General features: G+C 48.4%; 2 protein-coding genes across 7 annotated transcripts in view; one reads left to right on the forward strand and one right to left on the reverse strand.

Annotated features, from left to right (window-relative positions):
- Window positions 1-4,945, forward strand: part of SMPD3 (sphingomyelin phosphodiesterase 3) — an 82,339-nt gene extending 77,394 nt beyond the window's left edge. Inside the window, exons 8-9 of the mRNA XM_072731635.1 lie at window positions 1,582-1,744; window positions 2,006-4,945. Coding sequence (XP_072587736.1) covers window positions 1,582-1,744; window positions 2,006-2,107 — 265 coding nt within the window. The 3' untranslated portion in view covers window positions 2,108-4,945. The remainder of the gene's footprint in view (window positions 1-1,581; window positions 1,745-2,005) is intronic.
- Window positions 4,862-26,779, reverse strand: part of PRMT7 (protein arginine methyltransferase 7) — a 45,322-nt gene continuing 23,404 nt past the window's right edge. For 2 of the 6 annotated variants that reach the window (XM_026011555.2, XM_026011554.2), the window contains exons 6-18: window positions 25,282-25,394; window positions 21,832-22,073; window positions 21,426-21,606; window positions 16,558-16,685; window positions 15,992-16,127; window positions 14,976-15,059; window positions 14,545-14,592; window positions 13,813-13,902; window positions 9,369-9,530; window positions 8,194-8,268; window positions 7,106-7,266; window positions 6,315-6,411; window positions 4,862-6,127 (exon numbers count right to left, since the gene is read on the reverse strand). In XM_026011555.2, coding sequence (XP_025867340.2) covers window positions 5,960-6,127; window positions 6,315-6,411; window positions 7,106-7,266; window positions 8,194-8,268; window positions 9,369-9,530; window positions 13,813-13,902; window positions 14,545-14,592; window positions 14,976-15,059; window positions 15,992-16,127; window positions 16,558-16,685; window positions 21,426-21,606; window positions 21,832-22,073; window positions 25,282-25,394 — 1,685 coding nt within the window. In that variant the 3' untranslated portion in view covers window positions 4,862-5,959. Of the gene's footprint in view, window positions 6,128-6,304; window positions 6,412-7,105; window positions 7,267-8,193; window positions 8,269-9,368; window positions 9,531-13,812; window positions 13,903-14,544; window positions 14,593-14,975; window positions 15,060-15,991; window positions 16,128-16,557; window positions 16,686-21,425; window positions 21,607-21,831; window positions 22,074-25,281; window positions 25,395-26,779 lie in introns of all 6 variants that reach the window. The other 4 variants (XM_072731633.1, XM_026011556.2, XM_072731634.1 and 1 more) reach the window with 2 other exon arrangements.

Raw genomic sequence — 26,779 nt, forward strand, 5'->3', positions numbered from 1 at the left:
AAAACAAACCAGTTGTTTTCAAAGTAGAGACAGTTCCATCCCAGCCAAACTTCATACTTGAACCTGATGAGACTTCCATAAAGGGCACATTTGAGAGGCCAGCAGCAGAACCAATTTATAACTCACAGCCTGAGACTGCACAGAGTCATGGCAGTGGCTCCTCACAGCTAATTTGAGCCAATTAATTAGATTATAGACTAAATTTGAAACATCATCCTATGCCGAGAAAATTATCTTTTTATGAGATGATGATTTAAAAATGACTATCAGTAACTCTTAGATCATTGATGCTGGAATTAATTATCAAAGGCAAAGGACAGTAATGGATTATATTTCTGAGATGTAATGATGTTCTGCATGTCATTAGTGTATTTATTTCAGGGCCGATAAAGACCTTGTAGAAACCTATGTTTGCTGGCTGCGTGTGTCCAGGCGCCCCTTCCATTTGTCCAGGCATTAGCCAGCCTGGCAGGCCTGTGTGGTGTCTATTGGCGACTGCGCCTGCCCTCTGCAAGCCTCCCATGAAGGCTCTCCACAATGGGTGCTCCAGCTCCAGAGGAAACCTGGCAGGAGGGGAACAGCAGACAGGAAGTCAAAAGACCTGAATTCAGGGTGTTAACGCCCCACTTGAGCGCCTTGCACACCCTGTAGAACCTTGACCCACATCACTTTCCTTCCCCAAGAAATGGGATGGCAGTCATATCCCACATTGGTTTTTTTTTTTAAGTGTATTTTTTTTTTAAGACTTTGAGAGAGATGGCACGTGTGCTCATGTGCACAAATGGGGGGAGGGGCAGAGGGGGAAGAAGCAGACTCCTCACTGAGCAGGGAGCCCAACGTGGGGCTCAATCCCAAGACCCTGAGATCATGACCTGAGCCAAAGGCACTTAACTGAGCCACCCAAGCACCCCAAGTTTTATTTATTTAGGTAATCTCTACACCCAATGTGGGACCCAAACTCACAACATCAAGATCAAGAGTCACATGCTCCTCCTACAGGTGCCCTCCATGTTCCTTTCTCGGGATGCCTGGTCTCCTAGTCCTGGGGCCCACAGCAATCATCCTTGTATCAGAGGCAAACCCAGGGGTCTGGTAGCATAGCTGCTCAGAAATAGACTGACCCAAGAGCCCAGTCCCGGTCTAGGGCCTGGGTGCTCTCCTGGCAACCCCAGCCCCCTGATGACCTGAAACAAGGCACAGGAGTGGGTCCCTGCAAAGACCCTTTCCCAAAACAGGCCCCTCCAATGGCTCCAAGTAAAGCCCCGTTCAGCACTTCTGTCCCCAACTTGGCTCCAGGTTCTGGACAATGCTGTGTCCAAGTTTCAGCCACAGCCAAGCCCGAGGTGGACAGGGGATACTCCTGGACAGACTCTAGAGTCGCACAGCTCAGCCAGGAACTCAGGCTCAGACTGAGTTTCCCTCCACCCCAGTTCCTTGCTGGGTCCACAGCGAATAGATCTTAAACACAAGGGTTTGGTCTGAACTGCCTGTCTCACTGAGGATGAGAACATAGCTCCATACTCAGGATCTGGGGACCGGGGAATGGGGCAAGGGGCTCACCTTGCTTCCTGTGTTGAGCAGGGTCTTGGAGAGCGAGGAAGGCCGCAGGGAGTACCTGGCCTTCCCCACCAGCAAGAGCCCTGGGGCAGGCCAGAAGGGACGCAAGGACCTGCTGAAAGGCAACGGCAGGCGCATCGACTACATACTGTACGCGGAGGAGGGGCTGTGGCCGGACTGGAAGGCCGTGAGTCTGGGGCGGGCTGGGGACCCAGGCCATGCCTGTAGATAGGGAACCCTTGCCCTGCACCCCTCAACAGCACTGAGCTCTCCTCTGAAAATGAGATCAGTCCATCCCGGAGAACTTGGGGGCCATGTGATGCCCCCACCCCTGTCCAGGAAGATCCTGGCCAGCAGTGGTCCCCACCCCGCAGCCCCACCCCTGACCTCCAGGCCCCCCCTTTGTAGGATACCCCCTGGACCTAATAGGGATGCTTCTCCCCTACAGGAGGTGGAAGAGTTCAGTTTTATCACCCAGCTGTCTGGCCTGACCGACCACCTTCCAGTGGCCATGCGGCTGATGGTGTCTGCAGGGGAGGAGGAGGCATAGACCAGCCACGTCATTCCAAGCAGGGGGCCCTCTGCCAGCCCTCTGAGCCGCAGCACCTCTGGCCATGTCCCCTCCAGCGAGCACCCCTGGTGCCCGGGGAGGAGGGCAGGGACCCGGGGGGGAGCCTCGGTCAGTCCCAGGTGAGCTGGAACCAGCGCTGCCCTGCACCTCTGGGCACTCACCGTGGACAGAGGAGTCAGGACGGCCTTGGGAGCCGCAGCTGCCCAACAGTGCCATTCTTTCAAAACGTGATTTTCTACAAATCTACAGCACAACCTAGTTTGTAACCCGGGGGTTAGTATGAGAACCGGGTTTCTGTACTCTTTGTATCTCTTCTCAAGCTTCGTCCAGGGTTCATTATTTTTGTCTGCTGCCATGTTGTCTCGCATGCCTGCACCCTCGCATGCACGCTGCCCGCATGTCACGTGCCACACCGTAGCCACACAGACCCCTCACTTGGGCCTCACCCAAGGCCAAACTCCAAACACAATCAGAACCAGCCAAAGAAGCATTCCTGGGCACAGAGCCGCCCGTTCCCGCCTCCAGCCCCGACGGCTAGCGAGCAGGGACCGTGAGGGCTGTGTCCAGTTACCAGCAAGCCCGGGCTCTTCCCAGGGTCTTGCATTCAAGGGCGATCACATTTTAAAAAGAAAAACAGATAAAGTTACCACCCTTCACTTTAGAGGGTCTGCCAACCATGAGGGAGAACGCTGTTCGAGCTCCCCTCTCCCAGCGAACCAGGGCCCCAGAGATTCCCCCAAGAGACTTCAAAGTGGGCAAAGGGAATCTGAGGAGAGAGCATCACCTTTTCACAGGAAGAAGGGGAACTCATGGCATAAAGGGGCGGGGGGGCTTCAGGTTTTCCAAATGATTTATAGCTTCTCTTCTGTCAAAACCAACGCATCCTCTTCCACCTGATTCCATTTCGCTTCTGGACACCTCTCTGGTTTGGGACCAAGCTTTCCCTGGCTGAGCTCAGGAACTGTCTGCCTGCCTCTGGGTGAGGCTATAGCTCGGTCCTCCCCCGCCCATCCTGAAATGCAGCCCAGGGGCCCTGGATGAAGGGGCAGGAAGCCAAGGTGCAGATCGGCCTGTCCCCTCACCCTCACCCTCACCAGTGTGGAGGACAGGGGTGAAGGCCAGGGGCCACTGCTTGCCTGGGGCAGCCAGGCGTACTGGCTGGCAGCCAGGCCCATAGATGCCCACTCTGCCACCATGTGACCAGGGCCAGCACTAGCTACCTGGGCAGTACACAGCGGAGCCTACAGGTGAGGTCCACAGCTCCCCACTCCACGGCAGCACTGCTCTGTCCACCTTTTTAAACACATCCGGGGATGCTCCCCCTCACTAGTCACGCAACGGAGGGTTTTGTTTCCCAGTGCAAGGACCCTCCAACTTGGAAGACTGTCCTTGACAACCCCCACTGGCCTCCCCTCCTTGCGGCGCCCTGACCTTGTGCTCACCTGGTTCAGGCCAACTTGGCTGGGCAGTGTACCAGGACCCTCCTGCCAGAGGCCTCCTGGTGCCGGTTCGCTGACACTGTGCCTTGTCACTCACTTGAGCTGCAAGAAGGGGCCCAGCAGCCAGCCAGAGGCAGGCCCAGTGCTGAGGGAGGAGAACCAGACACACGGGAGCCTTGGTTTGTCCGGGGCAGTGTCTGGGTTGAGGGCTTCACTGACCAAGCCCCCAGCCCCACCCTGCATCCAGAGCCAGGACGAGCTGCTTACCACTGAGCACACAATCCCACTTGGGCTCTCTGCTGTGCCTCTCCACCAAGGGCCTGGCCTTCAGGGCTTTGGCTAGGCTTTGTGGGGTCAGAGGAGCAGCCAGGAATCTGCTCACACAGGCAGGGCCCAACTGAACACACTCGACGCCTGGAGGGCTGGGACTGAGCCAAGGCCCCCAGGCTTCAAGTAGGCTATGTCCAGGAGAACAGCGGAGACAGAGGCCAGGGTTCCTGAAGCAGAGCAACTCCAGCACAGCCTGCAACCCACCAAGGAGCCACCTCCCTCCCAGGGCAGCGCTATGGGAGCCACGGCACAGGGGGCGCATGTTTCTCTCCCTACTCACAGGGTGGCCTTAGGCAAGTCATACCTCCCTGTGCCTCGGTCATTTCCTGTCCTAACAAGGTCGCCTCTGCCCAGCCTGGCTCTGGCAACTGAGCCAGGCCAGCCTGCATCCCACCTCCCCTCGCACTTCCCTCTGGCGCAGCCTCAGCACTGAGGCCATCACTGCCCAACCATACGTTTCATCAAGGCTGTGGACTCCTAGGACCATGCACAAGCCAGACTTTTACATTTTGATTTTTAAAAAAGAAAGAAAACACTACCAGGATCTCAGATTCTATGGCATCTAGGCCTAGGAGGGGTGGACACAGGGGTCATCCAAATCCCCACCTGAGGCCCCACGCCTGCCCCAGGCCCAGCTTCCTCCAGAGGAGCCAGGAGGCAGGGGTCAGCTTCGGAAGGAAATGGTCATTTCCATTTGTCCAAACCACCTTGAGTTTTAAGTATGGATATTAACCTTGATGCTTTTTAACTATTGTATTAACTTGCTGAGATTTAGAAATACTGTTTTAAAAAAGAAAAAAAAAAACAATTTTTTAATTTCTGTATTTTTTTCTGTATTGTATCCTCATGGGACATTAGGGGTTTTATATGGTTAAGCACACCTAAGGTTTTGGTAAAAATATTATCAAATATATATCCAGACGATTCTTCCCTAGAAGAAAAACAATCTTTACACCTGATAAAATATTTTGAAAAGAGAGGTGTTTTTTCCCTTTATTGGTGCTGAACAGAAGGATGGATAACAAGAAAATAAAACTGTGAGGCTCAAGGCTGGTGTTCTTATTTGAGCGGCAAGCTGGGGCTAGGCCGCGGGGGGGCCCGTATTTCCCACCTCGCCCCCCACCCACATGGGAACAGGCCAAGTCTGCCCCAAACCACCAGAAAACCAGGCCACCTGGGATCCCACTACCTCCTTGTTCTCTGGGGAAGCAGAAATAAAGAGCAAAGGGCATCTTCAGTGGGAGAAGGCTGGGCCTCCTCAGGATTCTAGCCTTCCCCCTGGCACAAGCAAGGCTAGGGTGGGGTGGCTACACTGACCGCACCCATCTGCCTCACACTTCAAGGTGGCAGAAGGTCCCTCTGCTAGAATGGAGGCACACTGGAAAAGGCTTTACCTCCTGGCTCCTCCTCCTGATGGCTGGTTTCCTGGGTCTGCATCTCAGTAAATGCTCTGAGACAACCTCTTCCCTATCCCCTGAGCAGCAGCCTGATGTGCAGGTGTCAAGTCTTGGTCATCTGCTGAGGCTGCACACCGAAGCCAGATGCTTATGGATGTGCCTTGACAATGTTACCCGCTATAGGGAAAGACAGTCCTGCTAGGGTCTTTCAAGCCCAGGGCCTAGCCACAATCTGATCTCTGCCTCTAGCTTGGAGCCAAGCAGGAGGGATCCAGAGGTTCCTTAGGATAGGCGGGGCTGGCTCCAACAGGGGAAGCACACCACCACAGCACTGAGAGGCTGAGAGCAGCACACAACCTGCCCAGCCCAGCCAACTCCAGGACAGCAGAGGGACGCTGACACATTAAGTTTTCTGATCACTTCAGAACCATGGCAGGGTGGCTCCCTGGCCCCCGCTCAGCTCCCAATTCAGTCAGCAGCTCATGCTGCCCATCACACCCGAAGCAAGGAGCTGGTGGTGCAAAAATGCAAAAAGGGAAGGTTCCTCAGAGCCCAGAGGTCAAACTGGGCCCTGAAAAGAGAGGTGCCTTCACCTTGCTTCCCAGAAAGCCACGCCATTCAGAGCCCAGAGCCCTGGGGCCACTTTATTTTTCAACAAGTGAGGGTCAGCACCCATCAGCCAGGGTGAAATCCATGGTGATGTCTCCGGTGTGGGGGTGGAACTCCACAGTGTAGCTGACAGTCCGGGAGCCACCCAGCGATGCTCCGCAGTCCGGTGTGGTGAAGAAGTACACAGCCTGCTTGCAGTGGGGGTTCCAGCAACAGTAGTCCCCCTGTAAAAGGAACAAGAGGCAGTGAGGGCTCCTGGCACCCAAGCCCCCTCCTGCTCAGCCTCTAGCCTGGGAAACTCGCAGTGAGAAGCTGCTGCTCATGGCCAGGTGAGCCGAGGCCATGGAGGAGCTGCGACCTAGCTGCACAGGCCAGGAATACCTGCTCTGGGACTCACGTACGCAGCACTACCTTGTCCTCGGCAGGCTTCAGGAGGCCGGTGCTGACAGTGCTGTCCGGAGTCAGGTGGTATTCCATCCACAGGACGGCCCCATGGCTCCTCCCAGGCCTGGGGGTGGGGGACGTTGGGCCAAATAGAAACAGCCACACAAGAGGCATAGCCACAGCTTCCCTCTGCTTGCCAGAAACCTCCCATCTTTCCTTCCTGCCCAGTCAGGAGGCTGCTAATATCACCTGACTAAAGGCCACTTAGCAAAATGCTGAGCAAAAGAACCACAACCCAAAGGCCCACTTGCTCCCTGCAGCCTGGCCAAGCACTCACAAGAGCCAGGGGACAGAGGTGTTTCCTCAGGAAAGCAGCAGCTCCTCCCTGTGAAGGATGCTGGAGCTGGATGGACCAACTGTGCCTCAAAACGAGCAGCCCTCACCAATTCTCAACCTGCTTTAATTCCCAGCAGAGTTCAGGGAAAATGGCCTAATGGTTACCATAGCAACCAAAAAATCAGGTTTCTCTACAGCTATGATCCTCATGATGCTTAGCTCCAAGGGAGCTGCAGATATGGGTGGATACGCCAAGCCCACTCTGGCTCGCTCTCTCCACCTGCACATACCCAGGGCTGTTGGGGACCTGCTACAGACTCAGGGCCACTTTGGACCACAATGAGCAAGGCCCAGACATGGAGGCCATCCCATCCACGTGTAAGAAGCTGAAGTAAGTGCTTAGCCACTAGGGTGGTAACTAGACAGAAAGCAGGCCCCACCCACCCTTCCCCCACCTGCTGCACCCCAGAACCTGTTCTCACCTCCTCAGGTTGATGGAGCCCTCAGCACGGAGCGGGTGCGGGGGGACCAGTTGCCGGAAATCGAAGGTCAGGATGTGTTGAGGCTCAGATAAGCTGCGGCAGGGGTACTCCCACAGCGGGTGGGGCTCGGCCTCCTTGCTCTCCCTGAAGTCCAGGGCACGCTAAGGTTAAAGGGAGGTGGGGGTGGGCAGAAACAGAGACAGAGCCGATGGCTTAGGGGATAAGGGGCTCATGTCCAGTCTCCAAGGTCCAGGCCAATGGTCCTTCACCTACTTGGCTCTGGTCCCTCAGAGTAACTGCCATAGTTACATGGGGTAGTGGGTCCTCACAGAAAAACTACAGGCACCTGGATCAGACCAGCTGCTTTCTCCACTCCCTGCAGCCATGCACAATCTCCTCAGAGAATCACTACACCTAAGCCTCATCTTCTCCCTTTTAAAATGGGATGACACTGCCTGTCTCATGAGCTATTCTGAGGACCAAATGTCTACACTGGTTAAAAAACAAAACATCTGGGACACCTGGGTGGCTCAGCGGTTGAGCACCTGCCTTCGGCCCAGGGCATGATCCTGGAGTCCCGGGATCGAGTCCCACATCGGGCTCCCTGCATGGAGCCTGCTTCTCCCTCTACTTGTGTCTCTGCCTCTCTCTGTGTGTCTCTCATGAATAAATACATAAAATCTTAAAAAAAAAGTCTTGACACTTGGACACTCGGCCATTCAGTGACTCCTACTGAGCACTATAGCAGCCATATTACCCCTACACGACGCTCCCAGTCTAGAGGGAGACAAGGAATCTCAGTGCCTGGGGACACTAGCCTCTAGCTGAGAAGGGGGCTGGGCAGGAAGGCTGCCCCACAGGTGATCTCTGGACAGCTGACTGAAGGTGACACAGGAGGGGCCGGAAAGCGTATAAAGCCAAGCAATGAGAGGGTGCAGGGTGTGGCCCACGTGGCAGAAGTGATGGGTGGGATAAGAAACAGGGCCAGACTCAGAATCTACATGTTCATCTACTGTGAAAAGGCCAAGTAGAAGGACCATGGAATGGGTGGGTGGGACACTGCAGGTAGGAACTATGACCCCACCTACCTTAATCATGTCATCCATGATGTGCACATCAAAGCCTTCGCAGTCACCACAGGGACTCCGGATCCGCCACAGGTCCTGTGAGGAAGGCACAGCCCTTGTCGACACCCAGCTGGGGATGGACATCACAGGTTCTGTAGGACAGCACACAGACATCCACACCCACCCAGAGACATGGAAGCATGGTGACAAGAGCAAGAAGGGCCACTGAAGTCGGGCTGGGAGTACTCCAGTCCCAAATCTGAGGCACACGTTGCTTTTCCTGCACACCTGGAAGAGATCCTAAGGTGCTCAGAAGTATCAAGGATCCAGGATGTTCACTCAAATATGCAAAGTCTCACATGACCCCAAGTCCTCTCCCACAGGGGACAATTGGCCAGAGCCACTGGGATGGGGTTTCTTTGGGAAATCTGTAAACCAGTTCCTGAGGCTCTGCACCCATGAACAGAGCATGAGGGCAATGGGAGGAAGAGGACCAGAAGAGCATTCTGGTCAGCCTATTTTATGTCCTGTTTCCAGGATATATGCCTGGGAATGAGCCTCATTCCCACATTCCCTCCTGGGCCACGAAAGCCAGAAGTCCTGTGGAAATCTCATTAAGTAAATAAACAATACAGAAGAAATGCCCAGAAAATAAGCAATGGAGCCACTGAGCTACCATGGATAAAGTAGCTCTTATCAAAGAAATATCAAAGGAGGTTCACTCTACTTCTCAGGCTGAAAGCACTTCAAAATCCTTTTAAGAAGAAATGCTTTTCCCAAAACGACTTTGTGACTGGTTCTGCTTTGATGAGAAAATTAAAATGAAGCTTTTCAATTTTTTCTTACATAAAGAAGCTGACTCTCCATCTCAAAATGCTTTTAACAACTAGAGCGCCAGTTCTTAGTAAGAGCAGAGTGAGCTGCGCAGCATGTCTTCTGAAACTCATTTATGTTTTTTAATTATTCTGATAAGGGATAATTGTAAAATGACAACACACAGCCATTTCCATTTTGTATGCCGAATTACTGCATTTGTACAAAGGCAAGCCTCTTCCATTCAACCCTGCAGTGAGCTGATACAGAAAAGCAGAGGCTCATATCATTAAGACTCACATTGCTCTATCTGCACCCGAGGTCTCTGCAAGAAAACAAGGACCTCCGCCTCCCACCCCTTCTACAACTTCTGGGTGGCCTACCCTGAACTCCACAACCACAGCATACAGCGAGGCAGCCTGGGGCATCACCACTGCACCAGGTCCCAGATGCTGGTCCACAGCAGTCCGCACATACCAGAAGTACAGGTTGTGCCATGGCAGCAGGCTAGTGGTGAAGAACGGCTCGCCCAGGAGAAGAGATACCTGGCAATCAGAACAAGAAGCAGGACCAAGGTATCAGAATGATTCAGCTAAAGAGTGAAGGACAAGTTACAGGTTTCATGGGAAGGGGGCGTCTGGGTGGCTCAGTCAGTGAAGTGTTGTCTTCAGCTCAGGTCATGATCCCAGGGTCCTGGGATTGAGCCCCTCTGTTGGGCTCCCTGCTCAGAGGGCAGTCTGCTTCTCCCTCTGCCCCTCCCCATGCTCATGCTCTCAAGTGCTCTTTCAAATAAATAAATAAAATCTAAAAAAAAAAAAATTTCATGGGAAACATGGAAATAAAAAGGCATTCATTCACTCACTCAGTCAACCAACGGGTATGCCAGGTCTACACCTGCCCTAAAGGACACAAAGATGAGAAGCAGACACAAGCCATGCCCACAGGAGCGCAGAGTGGAAGAGGGAACAGAAAAGGCTGGCAGCGCAGTAAGATCTGCAGACAGAGGTGAGGAAGGGACATGTGGAAGGACCCTAGAGGGAACAGCTTCCTGAATGGCATCCTGTAGGTAGATCCCCACTCAAAGCTTTATCATGACAAACTGTCATCAGTACTCCTCTAGCAGTCTTCCTCACTAGGTTCTGCGTACCACAAAAGTGGGGACATTGGCAGCACAGTATCCCCAGCACCTTGCCAAGTGCTTGGCCTCGAGCAGATGCTCAGCAAATGTCTGCTGAGTAAATTAACTAATGCATGAATAGGAGTCAGAAAAGCAAAGGACCAGGAATTGAGCAGAGGGATGCAGGGACAAAGTACAGGTGTGAGAGCAAGGCCCTTCGGGAGCTTGTTACATGAGCAAATGGGTCATAAAGAGTAAGGTAAGAGTAAGGCCAGAAAAGTAGAGAGAAGCCAGGTCACCCAAAGGCAGCTGATGACAGGCCACAGGGACTGGACTCTTTCCTGGAGGAAAGATGGGATCTCTAAATGCCTTAATTAGGGGCTCAAAATGAGGAGTGTGTTTTAGAAAGGGCCCTCTGAAACCATGAAGCATGTGGAGACACCATCTGCAAGGAGCGTGGGCACAGGAGAGGACTTAGGACTTGGGTGAGTACAGCAATGGTCCAAGCAAGGAGTAGAGAGTGTACAGAAGGAAGAACTGGGAGACGCAGTAGAGGCTGAGGAGATAGGGGACCCAGGGCTAGGCCCAAGCAGATGGGCATCAAGGGAGGGGCCAGTCTCAAATGATACCTCGGTGTCTGGCTGAGCTAAGGAAGATGCAGAAGGAAACACTGAAGATAGAAAAGGTTGGCCCTGAGTACCCCCTACCCTGCAACATCAGAATAAGGCAAGAATGTCTGGTCTCACCCTTCTAGTCACCACTCTAGTGACCTGGAGTCTAGCTGGGTACACCATTATCAGTGGCTTGTAAAACTAGAATATGTTTTTTCTTTTTTAAGATTTTATTTATTGGGGATCCCTGGGTGGCTCAGCGGTTTAGCGCCTGCCTTTGGCCCAGGGCACAATCCTGGAGTCCCGGGATCGAGTGCCGCGTTGGGCTCCCAGCATGGAGCCTGCTTCTCCCTCTGCCTGTGTCTCTGCCTCTCTCTCTCTCTATGTCTATCATAAATAAATAAATCTTTAAAAAAAAAAAGATTTTATTTATTTATTCATGAGAGATGCAGAGACACAGGCGGAGGGAGAAGCAGGCTACCTGTGGGGAACCTGATGTGTTACTCAATCCCAGGACCCTAGGATCACGACCTGAGCCAAAGGCAGACACTCAACCAGTGAGCCACCCAGGTGCCCCTAAAACTGGATTATCTTTTTATTCTCATCTGTGAGAAGGAAAAAAGAATTCAACTTGTACTGAGTATTTAGATAGCAGGCAGTCAAAACCAAAAAGTGAAAACAACCCAAGTGGCCAGCAACTGCTCAACAGATAAACAAAATGTGGTCTATCCATGCAATGGAATATTAAGTAGTAAGCAGAAATGTAGTATCAACTTACACTACAACATGGATGAACCTTGAAAGAAGCCAGTCACAAACAGACCTCACACTTCATATGATTCCATTTATGTGAAATGTTCAGAATTAATAAATCCTTCAACAAAAAGTACATCAGGGGTTGCCCAGAGGCTGGGAGGATTGGAGACAAATGGGAAGTGACTGCTAATGGGCACAGGCTTTCTTTTTGGACAATGAAAATGTTCTAAAACTGATTATAGTGATGACTGTATGGCCTTATGAATGTACTAAATCACTAAATTCCACAAAGTAAATGGGTGAATTGTATGGCACGTGAATTACATCTCAAAAATGCCCTTTAAAAAAAAAAAAAAAAGGCATGGGGGAATAAAACGGGCAAAAGAATATCTAGACTAGCTATTTCACCAAACTGGACATGGAACAGCTAATGAGCACATAGAAAGGTGTTCAAAAAAAGAAAAAAGAAAGGTGTTCAACATCATTAGTCATTAGGCAAATACAAATCAAAACTATGAGATATTATCACACACCTGCTAAAATGACTCTAATAAAAATGATAGACAATACCAAGTGTTGATAAAGATAAGAAAACCTGGAACTTTCATACATGTTACTGGTGAGAATGTAAATGGTATAGCTGCTTTGGACAACAGTTTACCAGTAGCTTAAAAAGTTAAAAAACACCACACAACTAAGCAATCCCAAGTTTAAGCATCTAAGAAAATTAAAAACATATATCCTCACAAAGACTTACATATCCATGCTCAAAGCAGCAATGGTGGCACGCCTGGCTGGCTCAGTCAGAAGAGCATGGGACTCTTGATCTCGGGGCCGTAAGTTTGAGCCCCACATCAGACTCAAAGATTACTTAAATAAATAAAGCTTTTAAATTAATCTAAATTTAAAAAATCTAACTGTATCAGTTCCTTTCTAAAACTAAAAAAAGAAAATGTTCACAGCAGCAGTATATAATAGCCAAAAATAGTTTTTGGAACAATCCAAATTCCATCGACAGGTGAATGGATAAACAAAATGTGGCACAGCATACCATTCAGCATTAAAAATGAACAAAATACCGGCACATTCTACAACATGGGTGAACCTCAAAGGTGTGACTAGTGAAAGAAGCCCAACACTAAAGACCACGTATTGTTTTATTTCACTTACATAAAATGCCCAAGACAAACAAATTTATAGACAGAAACCAAATCAGTGCTTGCCTGGGGCTAGGGGTTAGGGATGGAAACGCTCTAAAACTAAAAACGTAAAATAGTTGTACAACTCTATAAATTTACTAAAAATCAGGGGCACCTGGGAGGCTCAACTGCTGAGCCACCAGGCATCCCTGAATAAAATCTTAAAAAAAAAAAAATTTACTAAAAATCATTGAGTTAGACACTTGACACGGGTTAACTTTATGGTATGTCAATTACATCTCAGTAAAACTATTTAAAAAAAAAGAGGGGCCACAGAGGGAGAGGAGAGAAGAGCCAAGGAGAAATCATCAAGGAACACTGCCACAGGAGGATCAAACGAAGGAACAGAAACCCATGAGAAGCTGAGAAGGAGCAGCTAGAAAGACAAAAACCTGGAAAACTAGTCTCTCTCTTTTTTTTTAAGATTTGAGAGAGAGAGAGAGAGAGAGAGAGAGAGAAAGTACATATAGGGGGAGTGTCGGGGGTGAGAGAAAACCTTAAGGAGATTCTCTGCTGAGGGTGGGGCTCCACAGGGCTCGATCCCACAACCTTGAGATCACAACCTGAGCCGAAACCAAGGGTTAGAGGCTTAACTGACTAAGCCACCAGGTGCCCCTAAAAAAAAGCAGTCTCTTAAGGACCTAAAAAGAAATGTGGAAAAAAAAAAAAAAGAAAGAAATGTGTTAAGAAGGCCTCTGGGTCATAAGGGTCCAGGAGGCTGGAGAGAGGAAATGTGTGGGAATACTGTAGTTAGTTTCTTGGGTCACTAAGAAGTAGTTTCAGAGGCACATAGGGCCAGGGGAGATGGGGTCAGAAGACCAGCTGTGAGAGACAGATCAACCTCAGAGGTGGCAGGAAAGAAGCAAAAATGCCAAACGTGAACGAAAACACGGGAGCAGATGGAGCTGGAGCGCTGTGCAAGGGGAGGGCAGAGAGGCGACAGGAGCTGCTATTCATCCCACCACAGCCATTGTGCCCTCACTCGGAAGGAGCAGAGATCAGCTGGAGTTCAGATCAATGCAAGAATCTGCACCCTCACGGTGGCCAGGTGAGGCGTGGGGCCAGCTGGGAGAAGAGAAGGGGGGTGCTCAGGCCAGGTCAGTGCTATGCTGTCCATGCAGATACACAGCCCCTCGCCACTCACCTTTTTACCTTCCAAGTCTGCAGATGTTAACAACTCAGGCCGTTTCTCTATTATATTAATTTTATCTTCCAGGTGGTTAGCCTTGAAAATCTTAACAAGAAAAAAAAAAATAGAAAGTATTGTTTTTGTCCAGAAAAAAACATCTCAAAGTTGCCTTGTCTGTTTGAAGTTTTCTGGTCAAATAGTTCTAGAGCACCACTTTTTTCTGCTTTGTGAAAATTCTCTCCTCCAGGGGCTTCCTGTGCACCAAGGATGAGAGCACTAACAAAATGCTGTAACAGCAAAAGAAATTTCTCCGGCAGGTATAACAGCAGGACTCAGCAATAGGACTGTAGTTCTGGGAGTTTCCTTCAGAGAGGAAGAAATCAAAACCAATCACTGGCCGGGGGAGAAACACCATCACAGAACTAACCAGTCAGGCCAGCTTGTGAGCAGTGACTCCCTGGGCACTGGGTCCCAGAAACAAATCATAAATTCAGTTGTATCACTGCAAAGATTTTAGTTTTGTTAGCTTTATGTGAAGTGAGGAGAAAAGCCATAAAAAACAAAGCAGAGTCTGAATGTTTGCTGCTATCCACTGACAGCCCAGGAACACTTCTGAGCCAGCTCTCAAGGTGGGAGTTCTCACTTGCTCCCTTAGTGCCAACACAGCACACAGCAATCAATCCCAGACTCGGGAAGGCAGGCTCGCCTGGTCCCCTCATTATTTCGGTAACAACAATCACCACTTACTTTTTTCATCAGTCTGTGCGAAGCTGCTGAGCTCTCTACTGTAAACACCTAAAGAGAATACCATGCTCTTAGTGGTAGGAGATTCAACTGATAGAAAAAGAAATTAAAGATTAAACACCAACAAGACCATTCCAGGGCAGAAGGTACCACCCAACCAGGTCTACCAGTATTCATGACCCACAGGGACAGCACCCCCTCTTTCAGCACTGACCCTAGCAAGGTACAGACTCCGTCACCGGAGCTGCAGCTACATGGGGATAGCTACAACCTGGCTCCTGCTTGCACACAGAGCAATAAGCCCCAAAGCCCCCGCATCCGTGGCAGCTGTGCTTGCAAAGAGCTTGAGTCACAGAACTGTGTACCCAGACCACGTAACAGTCAAACTCAGGAGCCACCTTCAGGAAGCTGACAGAATGGCGCATGTCCAGTACCTGCTCTGCCCCAAGGTGATGGGCCAGTAAGGAGAGCAGGCTGCCATCACTGACGCACAGGCACACACTGTCTGGCTTCAGCATCTGCAGGAAAAGAACCATCCAACTCCTGTTTTCTTATAATAGGTCAAGAAATTCTTGTTGGCAAACTAACAGAAATGCTTCCCTTCCCTGGACCCCACCAACTCACTCTGTGATCCTTTAATCCAATTCTAACCACTCAACACCCAGCTGGATCTTCTCTCCAATGTATCCACTCACCCACCTCTCTCCACCCAGACCTCACTGTCAGAGAAAGCTCTCCTCAAGCTGTCCTAGAAGGTTCTACTGAAGATCTGCCCCACTTGCTGGAGGCCATCTTCCCATCTATAAGCCTCTTCTCTCTGGTCACAGCACAGACAGTTGTGGGTCTGTCGACTGACTCGCCAAAGACAGGAATTATTTTTTATGTCCCAGATCCCTCTGAGAGAAACTTAAGACAGCTGGGCTCTCTTCCTTCCTGCAAAAATGCATCGATTCTCATAGGTACACACGTTTCTGCATACAACTCCAAGAGGTCCAAGAGACACCCCTCCAAACCCTGTGTTGTCCTGGCCTGAGAGACCCCGCTACAGGAAGCAGGGAACACAGGTTTTCAGGCAGGAGAGTTAAAAAACCAGATACATATTTTTGAGAGTTTTAGGAGGCAGCAGATGAAAGGAAGAACAGGTGGCTGAGTCTACTGGGATCACTCAAGGAACTGCTAGTGAACCACAAAGGCCAAGTGTTTAGAAGAACAAAAGGCAGGGGCCAGGATAAGGATCTCAGGCAGAGGCTCTCACAGGAGAGCAGAGAACAAGCCCTCACAAAGTCCAATAACATCCTCCCTGCCTCATCACCTGAGGGCCCACCTAGAAGCCATCTGAAGACTAGGGAGCACAGTAATCAAAACCAACGAACTATAAGCAAGCAATGAGCTGGGGTCCGTGGGACAAACTCCTTCTTACCTATAACCACCTGAGAGGCTGGACACTTACTGTTCTCAGGGCCTGGACATACTGATCAGTTCTGTCCTGATCATTGATCTCTCCAAACCGAGGCCGGTTCCAGAGCAGGTGAGCTTGGCAGTCGCACACAGGGCGTGCTGGGTAGACTCCCCCATTCTTTTCAGGACTGGGCCAGGAAATGAACAGATAGACACATATCATGAGCATGATCTTTTAGGAACTGGCAGGCATGAAGGCATGGCACAGGGGTCTTCCCAGGTCAAACATATGGGCCATCATGAGCATATGCACATCCTCTAGAGGGCATGAGTCTAGGAACTGGCTTTAGATGGGCATTACAGGTTGGAGGGCCCCCCCAATTCAAGATTTCTCATTTATGTCTCTTCCAAATGGGGGCCCTACACCTGGGGCAGCCTCTTCTGAGTACATGACAGTGGATGCTAACACATTCAGTCACAAACATTTGCTCTTATTTTATTCTGTTCAGACGCAAACCTGCCCACTTGAGCCTCTGCAGGGTTTCTAAGGTGAACTTATATAAGTGCACAATGACACCAGCCCAGTGCACGCTACCCACACTAAGATTCAGGGCATACCTGGTCCTCTGGAGGCTGTACCATACACAATAGTCATCGTGGTGGGCTACCAGGCAGAGGCTTGAGCCTTGGACAACGGGCTCTTCTTGTGGCAGGAAGTACACACACTGCATCCAGTGGTCCCGCCACTGAAAAAGGGAAGAAAGAATCAGCTGTCCCCCCAAAAAGCAACATTTCTAATCCAAGAGTCAAAATCCAAGCCAAAAATCCACTTGCAGGGAGACCAGGCCATGGACTACAGATGCCTACTCTTGTCAAAGAAATAAAGAAAATTCTCAAGTCAGAGAGGCTAATGGCCAGAAAGCTTGCTGGAACACTGCTGGCTTTAGAAGGATAAATGTAGCCCAAGACAGCAATATTCAAGAGGGGCTCAGGAGAGGGGACTCCAGTCTCTGTCCCATGTGCATGTGTTCATGTGCACGCCTCTACCTCACACGTGTGTGTGTGTGTACATGCAATGAAGGGAAGAAGAGAGGGAAAATGGAGGCAGAGAGAGAAAGCAAATGTTAACAACTGGTAATTCTAGGTAAAGGGCATATCAGTGTTTATTTTCATTTATTCTGGATTTAGAATTTACAAAATAAAAAGTGGGGAAAATAGTACAGAAAGGTTTTGTTCTGTTTATTCTTTTGAATTAAATAGTTTTTAGAGGCACCTAGGTGGCTCAGTCCGTTAAGCCTCCAACTCTTGATCTCAGCTCCAGTCCTGATCTCAGAGTCGTGAGTTTCAAGCCCCATGTTTAAAACAATATAGTTTTTAAAAGGCCTGGAATACTCTAACTTGTGAAACATACTTTATGATGATACAGAATCAACCTTTAATAAGCTATGTTGTTCCTTTTCAACACTATAAACCCCCCACACAGGATACTTTGCTAAGAAAAAATGAAGAAAAAAAGCTACATATGAACAGCCTTACTAAAACCAGCACCAACCCAAATGTCAGGCAGCTCAGAAATGGACCTACAGGCCTTTATACAGGGTATCAGCAGCACTAAAAATGGTAACTGAAGACCGATGCAGCACAAAAACACAGGAATTGACACCGACAATACTTGTGCATATGGAAAGAGATCAAAAGAAGGACGTTCTCTGCAGTGATAGGACCCCGAGTAACTTTGGATTCATTTTTGTTTTACATAAGGAGGTTTATTACTCTCATCATCCTTAAGCCTCTTGTTATTTTTCCATTTTTTAAGCCTCTCTTTAAAAAAGAAAGAACTATCCTAAAAAAGTAGGTGCCTGGCTCAATTCTGATTAAGTATGTGCTCGCTCATTCTCTGTCGTCGGCAGGAACTAAGAAAAACTTGGTCCCTGGGAGACTCCAAAGCACCACTGGGTGCAGATGCAAACAGAGCTGACACCAGCCCGCTTCTCAGGAACACATTCTGCCCTACCCAGATTTGAATTTAACCGAAAGGCAGGTGAATGACATACCCAGGTATCTAAAATGTCTACTTGAACATAAAAGCTAGAAAATGGTATAACTAGACACAGTAGAAAAAGTAAACACAAACAGTGTTTGTGGCCCAGTGGTTTAGTGCTGCCTTCAGCCCAGGGTGTGATCCTGGAGACCCAGGATTGAGTCCCACATCGGGCTCCCTGCATGGAGCCTGCTTCTCCCTCTGCCTGTGTCTCTGCTTCTTTCTCTGTGTCTGTCATGAATAAATAAATAAAATCTTAAAAAAAAAAAAAGTAAACACTAACAAGGAGGGAAAAATAGACTCTCTGAAACCTGTTGTTCATTCCTTACTATGCAAATTGACCCAAAGACGAGAAGTCTTCACCAACCCCTCCCGGGCTCCCATAACACTCCCTGACCATTGTGTCCTTCTAGGTCCTGACCCTAAAGGGCTGTTGACAGAACCTACTGGCCAAGGTGAGAGACTGAATGTATTTCAGCCCACGAGCAGTTTAGTGAAGTCATGAGGGAGATCCATTAGTAGCTCTTCAAATTTCTAACAATCCATAAGTCACCACTAGTAAACGAAGGATACACACCTCACAGAAGACCTGGGACAAACATCCAGCACTACTGCTTGGACATGAGGCCCTGCTCCAATCACTGGGTCTGGCCTCAGTCTCAGTTTGGGCATTATGTGGTTACCCAGCACCTCTTGTAAGAAGATTGGAGGAGAAAATACAGAGTAGCACAGTGAAGATAGGTAAATGAAGTATTAGCATTCTATATTCTTATGCTAATTTTGTGTCCATCACACTCCGACAGAGGAAGAAAGCAGCCCAGTGTCTATCTCAATTCTGTGGGTGAATTCTGATCACCCCTTCTGGCCCCCAAATACTCACATAGCCTGAAGAGGGCCAGGCAACTGGAAAGTAGAGGGGAAATGGGGGGACCTCACATGCTCAAGGGTGGGGGAAACCAACTGCAATCCTGCAGCAGTCATGACTCTCTGGCCTAAGCAGTAACTTGGGAGAGCAGGAGAGCAGCGAAGGCCATCCCACTGATGTCATCCTGTGTACACCTAGAATCAGCAGGCCAGCAATCAAGATAAACCCAGGGCCCAAACAAGTAACAGGACAACAGAATACAGAGAGAATGGTGCCCAAGGCCTCCCACATAGAGAAGTGATGCTTTTTTTTTTTTTTTTTTTTTTTGGAAATGTTGGTGACGTTGGTGAGGTCCAAGGCCAATGGCCAAGAAAGAATTCTTGAGACATCCTCGGTGTGAAACGGTGGTTTTATTAGAGCACGGTGACAGGACCTGTGGGCAGAAAGAGCTGCTGCACTAGGGATGTGAGGGGTGGCTGATTACATACTTGGGAGTTGGGGGAGGTAAGGAAAAAGAGAGGTTTCAAAAGAACTTATATATGCTAACAAGGGCCTACAAGATACTGGGGGCCTCACCACTGCCAAGTTGAGGTTGTTTTTCCCTCTAGTAAAGCATTAACATTAGACAGCTGGGAGTTTCTTTCTGGAATTTAGGTTAGTGATAAAAATGTTTTTATTGATAAGAATGCTTTCCTCAAAAAAAAAAAAAAGAAAGAATGTTTTCCTCTTGTAAATCACTAAGACGCTTTGTGGGAGAGGGATGAGAGGGAGACTCTCATCCTGCAGGACCGTGATCTCTATTAGTTAACCACTTATTTTTCCTTCCCTCAGCTTTAGGGTAGCCAGGAGTGCTGAGGAATGTCACACATATCCCACCTGGGGGTGGGCGGTGGGAGGGATTGTGAAGTGTCAGCTTGTGTTTTGTTCTCAGTCTGCCTTCTGCTCCCTCATTAGAAGGAAAGTTTGACTCCTCAGCCCTGAAGTACCTTTCCCACTTTCTCTCCTTTGAGTGTGTGTAGAGGAAGGAGACAACACATGCACATGAGTTAAAATTCAAAAGATATAAAAGGGTGGTGGAGTGAAAAATAAGTTTACTTTCCACCCCTAACCTTCAGCCCCTTTCCCAGAAGCAACCACTTTTACCAATTTCTGTGACTTCTTCCAAAGATATTTTTTTTAATTTTTTTTAAATTTATGATAGTCACACACACACACACACACACACACACACACACACAGAGACAGAGAGAGAGAGGCAGAGACACAGGTAGAGGGAGAAGCAGAGGGAGAAGAAGGCTCCATGCACGGGGAGCCCGACGTGGGATTCGATCCCGGGTCTCCAGGATCGCGCCCTGGGCCAAAGGCAGGCGCTAAACTGCTGCGCCACCCAGGGATCCCCTTCCAAAGATATTCTTAAACACACCTACCACACACGTAAACTCGGGAACGCATATATTCTCATCTTTAAAAATACTAATGTTGTCATGCCACACACTGTTCCGCACCGCTGCTTTTGTTTCACTTAATGACCATCCTGGAGATTGCTCTCTATCAGGGATCTGCCTCACCCTCCTGAATGGATATAGCACAAGAGACTTAGTCCCCTACTGGTGGCCTCTAGGTTATTCTAGGCTTTTTTTTTTTTTTTTTTTTTTACTAAGTCAGGGCTGCAGTGAATATCCTGACACACTATTATATGCATATGCCAATCTACCCAGAGCCTAAATGTCTAGAAGTGGTGTCCCTTCCCATGGTGATGGATTGAGCCTCCCTGCATTCCATGGAAGATCTGATGCTCGTTGGCCTACTTTCCCCCACAGCTTCACCCAGAGCACATCACCAAACTTTCTGAACTTTATCACTAACAGGTGGAAAATAATGTCTCACTGTAGTTTACAATTGCAGTGCTCTTATAAGTGAGGCCGAACAACTGTTCACATGTTAAAACAGTCATCTTTTCCTAGTTCATATCCTCCACCCACTATTAAGCTGGAAACATTTTGAAGTCATGGAAAATGAAGCTGTAGACAAACTGTAGTCCTCCATTCCAGGCTGATCTGAGGCCTCCTGGGATTACCTGGGGGCAAAGTGTAGGGGCTCTGAGATTGGCTGTGCAAGGGAAAGCCAGCACACCAAAGCTTTCCTGTGACCCCATGTCTGCTAGTGCTGCGCCTGAACTCAGCGGAGAGGTCTGTCTTGTATCTTAGGATAGGTAGCCTTGTCTTTTTGTTGTTCTTGTTTTGTAACTCTTCTCTGACAGGGGCACCTCGGTAGTTCAGTCAGCTGAGCATCCGACTCTTGATTTCGGCTCAGAGCATGATCTTGGGGTTGTGAGACTGCCTGTGTCAGGCTCCACACTCAGTGTGGAGTCTGCTCTCCTCCTCTCTCTCTGCCCCTTTTTCCCTATTCTCTCTAAATTTAAAAAAAAAAACAAAAAACCCTTCTCTGACATTAATCCTGACACAGTCCTTCTGTCTCTAAACTCCTATGAATTTAGGGTTCAACATGCTACTTTTCCACAACCTAAAGTGGACAAGTTTCCTGATTTACATAAAAACATGCTCAACTCCTGCCTCTTACCTGGAGCTCCTCTGGGTCTGACTGTGCCCAGAAGGGGGCCATAGTGCACTTGATCTTCCCCTCGGGGTCCATTTCAATATCCCACCAGGAGAGAACCACCTGAGCTCGGCCAGATGCCAGGGGTTCAAACTGCCGGCTGTGGCAGGCTGCAGAGCTACTGACTTGCTTGCTAAAGTCCACACTGTGGAAGAAGATGCAGCAACTTAAACATATTTCAAGCTCATGCACTCCATTTTTTTAGCTTTTAAGATGATATCACCAGCAATGAGACTTGTTTGCAACAGACTCCTGCCTTCAGAAGCAGGTGATATCAGCTAGATTTCCTTTTCACTCATAAAGAACTTCTAAAGATCCCAATTCCACCAAATATCTCAAAGCACCATGGCCTGGGGCGGCTCTTTGGTACCTGAACATAGGAAGCACATCACTGAGGACGGTGAAGTCAGTGGATGACACCTGGTTCAGTTGAATGTCATAGACAGAGGGTGCACCAGGGCACCTCTCCAGCTCCGAGGGGGGAACTATGACCTGCTCTCCATGGATGGTCTGGACATGGACAGGAAAGAGCCTATTCCATGACCACATCCTCCTGGACTCCACCAGCTGAGCGTAGACAGTTGCTCTGTGAGGCACTGCTTCACAGTTTTCCTATGTTAAAAAAAAAAAAAAAAAAAAAAAAAAAGAATAAAAAAATAAACCAGTATATATAAAATAAACCCACAGCAATTCTCAGTGATCAAAAGAGGTTTGTTCCTTAATATCAGGTTGGCTTAGTAGCATCTAATGCCTTACCACTGTCAGGACAGTGAACTGTTTTTGGCCTAATGTGCTTGAGGAAGAAAAAAAAGGACCAGGTTTCAAAAATACACATGATGCCTAAAATGATTTATGTCAGATAAGTTCCTAACTACCTGACACTCTTAAATACTCCAAAAATAATCCTTAATTGTCATCATGCTGCTTAACTCCCACACCAACTTTGAAGAAAGAGTCCAAGTCTTGCTAAGCAGTGATTCTGGCACTGGGCTCTGAGCTTCTCTTCAGCACAACTCTCACCGAGACACCAGAATCTTTTTATTTATCCATAGCCTGATGGATAAATGTCCACCCTCAGGTAACCTGACATCCTGGCTTCACAGGGCACTGCCAACCACTGTCCTCGTTTGGTTCTGGCCGCAGGGCCTCATCCAGTTTCCCTCCTACCTCATCCTTTCACCCAACAGCCTCTGCACACCAGGCACCTGGCCCCAGCCATGAAGAGGATACTCACAGCTACTCCTGCAGGGAAATGACAGGCACGGGGTTTCCATGCCTCAGTACTAGAGACATCTTGGGTCAGATGATCCTTTGCTGTGGGGCTGTTTTGTACATCATATTTTGTTCATTAATGTCCCTGGCCTCTATCCACAATATGCCAATAGCGTCCCCCTCTCAGCTGTGACCCAAAAAATGTCTCCAGGCATGGCTCTGGATGAGAAGTTATGGTTCTCTCCCTTTGGCTGCTTCACAAGGCTGTGCTTCCGCTACCCACCCTTCACAGAGAGGACTCCCCCAGAGTCCTGGTCCGGCCCACCTTTCTCTCTTTCCATATACTCTCCCCTGACAGACCTCAGTCCATCTTCATTTACCAAATACCATGGAGCCAAAAGCCTCTTGGTCCTATTTGTCTGACCCTCAGATAGCTCAAACTCTGTCTAAACCAAACAAATCATCTTTACCTCTCCTCTTCCTTCCCAAGCCTGGTCTTCCTCCCACCTTCTCATTCAATAGGGAGCACCACCATCCAATCCAGTCACCCAAGCCCCAAACCCTGGCATCATCCTCAATGCCTCCACATCTAAGGAATTACCAAGTCCTTGAGCACCTTCCTCCTCGGCAAGTCTACCTCTCCATGACCATTTCTCTGGTCTCAGCTGAGACCCATCTCAACTCCAGAGCCTGGATGACTCCTACCACCTTCTCACCAGTCTTCCTGTCCCTGATCTTGCACCCCAAATGCTCTCCACATGCCTGCCTAAGTGAATCCAATGTCAATCCCCTGCTTAAAACCTTCCTTGTGGTACTATACTGCCTTCTGCAACACAGTGACCCATCTCAGTCTAGTCCTGCCCAGCTCCCCAACCTGAGCCCTAACCCCACTTCCCATACCACCCACAATGCCAACAACTCACACCATACCAGCTCATCCTCCCATCTTTGTGCTGATCTCCTCTATTGAGAACACCCTCACGTGCCAGGCCAACACTTGATTACTCCTCAAGACACTTAGCTCAAGCTTCATCTTCCTTGATGCTCCCCATTTTCCCCTCCCACAACGGGCAGGTTCTTACCCCACTGACCACCATCTGGGCATAACCTCCAACTATACTGTGATAACTTGCTCACATACCTGCCTGTGTGGGAGCTCACCTTCATATTCCTGGCACTCAAAAAAGGGCCTGGCAAAATGAAGGTGCTCAATATATTTATCTTCTCAGACCAATCACGGGGTCACTCATCACTACATGGACTACCTGTCAGACATGCCAGCATCCTGTTTACATGACCTCCAATAAGGCAGGAAGAGGAGACAAGGCAACGGAAGCTTTTGTGTAAAGCCATAACTCTTCCAAGCTCAGACACAAGGTGGGCAGATGGAGACAATGATTAGAACAGACAAGGGACACATGGCTACTCAGACCAGCTGAGAAAGGAAACTGTGGACAGCTGCCTGCACACCTTCTTAACTATTAGATGAATTAGAGAAAGACCAATTAGCCAACACTAATGTAATTTTAAATATCCTTGTTCTCTATTTCAGGGATTCATCTAGTTGATGGTTTTAATGTGGAGAAACAGAAATAATTACTACCCAAGTTACTAGAAGAAGATTTTACATTTTAGAGGCTAAGAGACATCTCACACAGTATGAGGACCTGCGGAACAATCACCATCTCAGGCTTACCGTGTAACATGGAAAGTGGCCCCAATTGCTCTGGAAGGAGCCACCTTCTTCACTCCGGGCACACCAAAAATCTCCAAAAAATGGGTCCTAGTCTGGGACAGTTGCAGGCTCACCTAGATGGTGCCCACAGGACAGGTGGCAGCAAAAGAAACAGACACTCCTATCCTCCCGCTGGCCTTTGCCTCTGGGGATGTTTACGTCCATAAAAAAGCAAGACCAACATCTCCTAAAGAACACTGTCAGCAAGCCTCTCCCTTCCTAAAAAAAAACGGTCAAAGATTATCAGTACCCAAATTCTTCTGCCTAGAATGGCTTGGCATTCAAGGCCTTCCACCCTCTCCCCTACTTTCCACCATTACCTCAGAAACTGACCTGGGGCATGTTCCCACGACGTACCAAAAAAACAGGTCCACTACCTGGGATACCTTTCCCTCTCCTCGGTGCCTCTCCAAGTTCCAGCCTCTCTACATATGCCCTCATCTCCTGATCCCTGACCTCATCTGCCAGTCAGAAAACATATGTGAGTGGTGCTTCTGTCTGCCTCTCTAATTGGCCCATCAGGTCCACACCATCACTGATCAGTATGGGTCTAAGAAACAAGAAGGTTGTCTTATAATTCTCCCTGGATGCTGGAACACTTTATACACAGGTGACATTCAAAGAATCTTTGCTGAAGAGAACTGAATCTGAAGACAGTTTCTTGCCTTTCAGCTCTAGCCTACAAAGACTTGATAAGAGACCCGGAAGTCCTAATTAAGGAGAACCAGAGTCTCACAGAAATCAAGCATAGCCTAGGGTATACAGAGAAGGATGGAGGGTTCAGGTTGTGCAGAGCATGGGGCATCAAACAGACCTGTGTGAGCCAGCTGAGATCACAACAATGTACCTAGGGGAGGCCCTGGTTACCTGTACCTGCACAAGATGTCTGTGTGCATGCTCATAGGAGGGCAGTGCTCCCTCTCCAATCAGTTCTGTGTCAAACAGCTCCGTGATCAGGATATTGGCACGGCATGGCATGTCACCATCTGAGAAATACAAGGAAACAGAGCCAGAAGCAAACAATCAATAAGAAAAAATATTTACAGCAAATACGTGGAAGATAAAAGGTTAACAGAATATTACACTGAAAGCACATACAGATATATCCAAGTAACTAGAAATGTCATGCAATTAACTTTCTAATGGCTCACCAAAAAACCCATTTTGATATACATATAACACATCAAAATACTAGCAACTGGTAAATCTTGGTTAAGAGAATGCAGGTATTTGCCATATCACTCTTAACAATTTTTCTGTATGCTTAATATTGCAAGGGACTCACAGAACTGATAAGAAAACTAAAGCATTCAAGAAGAAAATCAGACAAAAATGCAAATAGAAAATTCAAAACAGAAAAATTAATCAATCAAATATCTGGAAAATGTTTCATTCTTATTAGCAACTGGAGAGCTACAAATTAACAATTCAACTACTAACGTATTACCAAAAATGATTTTAAAAGCAAAAACTGGGGATGCCTGGGTGGTTCAGCGGTTGAGCATGTGCCTTTGGCTCAGGTTGTGATCCCAAAGTCCTGGGATTGAGTCCTGCATCAGGCTCCCCATGGGAGCGTCTGCCTATGTCTCTGCCTCTCATGAATAAATAAATAAAATCCTTAAAAAAAATGCAAAAACTGAACTCCAGTACTTCAAATAATTCTAGGCTGCACAAAGGGAGAGAAAACCAAAACAAGAGAGGCTGCAGAATTCCAGTGATGCCATGAAACCCAGGATTCAGCATCACTAGTTCCTTACACTAAACCCCCCTAATTAAGCTAGTTTCTTGCTACCAAACAACCCTCCCAAATAACAGTTGTTTTGGGATAGTAAGAAGAGAGCAGGTCTTTTGGCTGACTCTGTTTCCTGAACTTCTGCAATGTAATATTACTTCTACAATTACAATTTTTAATGAGCCAGGACGCCTGGGTGGCTCAGCGGTTGAACAACTGCCTTCCGCCTAGGGCATGATCCTGGGGTCCCAGGATCAAATCCTGCATCGGGCTCCCTGTATGAACCTGCTTCTCTCTCTGCCTATGTCTCTGCCTCTCTCTCACTGTGTCTCTCATGAATAAATAAAATCTTCAAAAAAAATTTTTTTTGATTAATGAGCCAACAGATAAAATAAACTTTGGAAGGGGCTATTCATCATAGAGAATTAACTATAAACCCTCCTAATGGTGCACAAATTCCAATCTGACAAAGCCCACTGATCTTCCCTACAAAGAAAACAAGTCAAGTGGATAACACAAGGAAAGAGAAGCATTGAGGAGACTCAAAGGAGGCTGCAGTACAGAGAGGTTGAACCTTAAGTCATGGAGACCTGAGCCTGGGGCCCACTGCCTAGCCTTGAACTCTTAGTGCTGATCATC

The sequence above is a fragment of the Vulpes vulpes genome, chromosome 12 (genome assembly GCF_048418805.1).
Source record: "Vulpes vulpes isolate BD-2025 chromosome 12, VulVul3, whole genome shotgun sequence".
NCBI lineage: Eukaryota > Metazoa > Chordata > Mammalia > Carnivora > Canidae > Vulpes > Vulpes vulpes.